General features: G+C 42.9%; 1 protein-coding gene across 1 annotated transcript; it reads right to left on the minus strand.

Annotated features, from left to right (window-relative positions):
• Positions 2,177-2,992, minus strand: LOC105160155. The gene has a single exon (XM_011077418.1). The coding sequence runs from the start codon at positions 2,990-2,992 to the stop codon at positions 2,177-2,179; it is 816 nt and encodes a 271-aa protein (XP_011075720.1).

The following is a 3,377-nucleotide window of genomic DNA, read 5'->3' on the forward strand; positions in this document are numbered from 1 at the left end:
TTTTAGTTTTCTCGCACGCATGGGATCGCGGGGTAGAACTCCATCTCTCAAATATTCCACTATCTCATCTTTCCAGGTGGATGATTCCCTAATAGCATTTACCTCAGACTCATCCGAGATTGCTTATTTATCTTTGAGCATCACCGTGATCTTGCAATCTCGAATTCCTGAAAGTGTAGCTCCAAACATTGACAGAGAATCTGCTCTATCATTCTCACATCTGGGAATTTGGTGGACCTGACATCTGTTAAACCGAGTCATCAAGGACTTAGCCTTTTTATGATATAATATCCTTGCCCTTTCCTTAGTTTCGTAGGTCCCCTCGATCAGTAAGGCTACCATCGGTAAGTCGGTGTATACTTCTAGGTCTTTTGCTCTAGACTCACTTGCTAGCTCTAGCCCCAAAATTAGAGCTTCGTATTCGGCTTCATTATTGGTGGTCGGGAAGGATAATCTTGCCACCACCTCGATTTCTACTCCTGTCGGCCCTTGGATTAATATCCCTACTCTTCTATTGTTGGTATTGGAAGATCCGTCTACGTGCAACATCCATTTTTCTATTTCTTGGCTCGACTCGGATTCACCCGTGAGCTCAATCACAGAATCCGCCAATACTTGTGCTTTCTTAGCCGGCATACTCCCCCAGCTCAACCGCCCATTTAACTAACCTTCCGAAGGCATCTGGTGGTGCCAACACATTTCGTAGTGGGTGATTTGTTAGCACTACTACCCGATGCACCTGGAAATATGGTCGCAGTTTGCGAGCATTGACCACTGATGCGAGTGCTAGTTTTTCGATCTCAGCGTATCTTTTCTCAACTCTTTGCAGCATCTTGCTTATACAATATACTAGATTCTGCACCCCCTCATTTTCTCTAACTAAGAACTCACCGCATTTTCAGAAACAGCTAAGTATAAGTAGAGTGTTTCATTTTCCTTCGGGGTCTCTAGCAGTGGTGGCGAGCGCAGATAGCTTTTCAGATCTTGAAAAAAACCTGCTCGCACTCTTCAGTCCACTTAAACTCTTTGGCTTTCCTTAACACCTTGAATAAAGGGAGATTTCAATCTGACGATATAGAAATAAAACGGTGGATGCGAGCTTACCCGTAAGCTTTTCAACCTCTTCAATGGTTGAAGGTGACTTCAGCTTCAAGATTGCCTATATCTTCTCTGGATTCGCTTCGAAACCTCTTTCACAGACCATATACCCCAGGAATTTACCTCCGGCCACCCCGAAAGTGCACTTGGTTGGATTTAATTTCATCCTAAAGGTCCTCATGATTGTGAAAGCCTGCTCGAGATGCGTCAGGTGGTTGTGCGACCTTGAACTCTTCACTAACATATCGTCCACATAAACCTCCATCGTCTTCCCTATTTGTTCCTCAAACATCTTGTTCACCAATCTCTAATATGTTGCGCCTGCATTTTTCAAATCGAAGGGTATTACATTATAGCAATATTACCTCCTTCGGTTATAAATGATGTTTTGCTTCTGTCTTCTTCTGCCATAAAGATTTGGTGATAACCTGGTAAGCATCCATCATGGAAAACAATTCATATCCTACGGTTGAATCTACTAGAGCATCAATTCTTGGCAACGGATAGGGATCATTCGGGCAAGCCTTATTTAGATCAGTGAAATGAATGCATACTCACCATTTACTAGACGGCTTCGGCACTACAACTACATTTGGCAGCCAATCCGTGTATTGAATTTCTGAAATATATCCGGCTTTCAATAATCTTTCCACTTCGTCTTTCACAATCTGATTCTTCTCTGCATTGAAATTTCTCTTCTTTTGTTGCACCAGTCGCGCATTCAAGCGGTGTACTATCATTTCTGGATCCACCGCTCGAAAGTCTGCCGGACTCCAAGCGAATACATCCGCATTATTTTATAACAGCGCAATCATCAGGGTCTCTAGGTGTTCATCCATCTGCGACCCTATCCGGGTAGTTCTGGTTGGATCCCCCTGCACCAACTCTACCATCTTATGATTTTCTATTAGTTGAATTCTTTCTAGCTTTTTTGCCTCCATCTTACTATCTTCACACGCATCTCCCAATTTACGCTTCTTTTCATTGCATTCACCCTTTTTTAGGGATAAGTTGTAGCATCTTCAAGCCTCCTTCTGATCGCAGATGACCCCACCTACTCTAGCTTTGGTAGGAAACTTTATTTTAAGATGGTATGTTGAAACAATTGTTCGGAAAGAATTACACCCGGTCTTCCCAAAATGACGGTGTATGCGAAAGGTGTGTCCACAAATAGAAACTTAACCATCAATGTCTTGCATTTGGGTTCTTCCCCCAGTGATACAGGCAGATCGATTGTTCCTAGTGATTCTACCTCAGTACCTCCAAAACCTACCAGCGGTGTCCTCACGGGTTCCAACTTGGCATTGTCTTGCCCCATCTTAACTAACACATCTCCGAAGATGATATCTGTGAAACTCCCATTGTGTACTAGCACCTTGTGAACAACAAAATTACCTATGTCTATTTTGATTACCATTGGATCATTTTGCGACCCGATTCTTTCCGCAACGTCTTTGTCCCCGAATACTATCTCTTCCTCAGGCTCCACATTCATAACTAATTGGCTCGTCTGATTTATCCTTCCCTGTCTTTTCCTGGTTCGTCCCGAATCACCTCCTTCAGGTCCTCGTGCAATGGTATATATTACATCTTTCACAGGTGCATTGTCTCGCACGTTAGATTCCTTTCTCTCATCTTTTTCACGACCTTGACCTCTATCCCTGCTCCTTGATCTGCTTTTTCGAGCACCGCTTTCTACATCGCGACCATGCAGAATTAGATCTTTAAAATATCCCTGCCGGATTAATCGATCTATCTCATCTTTTAACTGGAAACAATCCTCTGTGTCATGACCCCGCTCTCGATGAAATTTAAAATATTCGTTAGAGAACTTCTTCACAGGTGTGAATCGAGTATGACAAGGCCATTTTAAGACATCCGTTTTCTCCACCATCATCAATGCCTTAGTCCTAGTCGTGTTTAGCGGAGTGTACCTGTGGTACTTTGGTTAGTAGGGTAGGTCTCGATCCTTGTCAAATGTTTGCCTTTTATCTCCATCTCTCTCGCGATCACGATCTCTATTCCTATCTCCACCTAGTCACTCTCCATCTTTCATCATTCATCACTTCTTTATCAATATACTTATGTGCTAAGCGCATCAATTGTTCTACGTCTGTTAGCAAATGCCTCGCTAAGGCCGAGGCAAATGGCCCTTTCTTTAGACCATGGATTAGGATACTGACCATCATATTTATTCGCAGGTCCTGCACTTCCAAAGTTCCGTTGTTGAACCTTCCCATAAAATTTTTCAAGGTCTCATTATCTTTTTGTCGAATAGT

The sequence above is a fragment of the Sesamum indicum genome, linkage group LG4 (genome assembly GCF_000512975.1).
Source record: "Sesamum indicum cultivar Zhongzhi No. 13 linkage group LG4, S_indicum_v1.0, whole genome shotgun sequence".
Classification (NCBI taxonomy): domain Eukaryota; kingdom Viridiplantae; phylum Streptophyta; class Magnoliopsida; order Lamiales; family Pedaliaceae; genus Sesamum; species Sesamum indicum.

Excerpts from the sequence above, each read along its gene's own strand:
- LOC105160155 (XM_011077418.1), bottom strand. The coding sequence starts at position 2,992 with ATGGTGGAGAAAACGGATGTCTTAAAATGGCCTTGTCATACTCGATTC.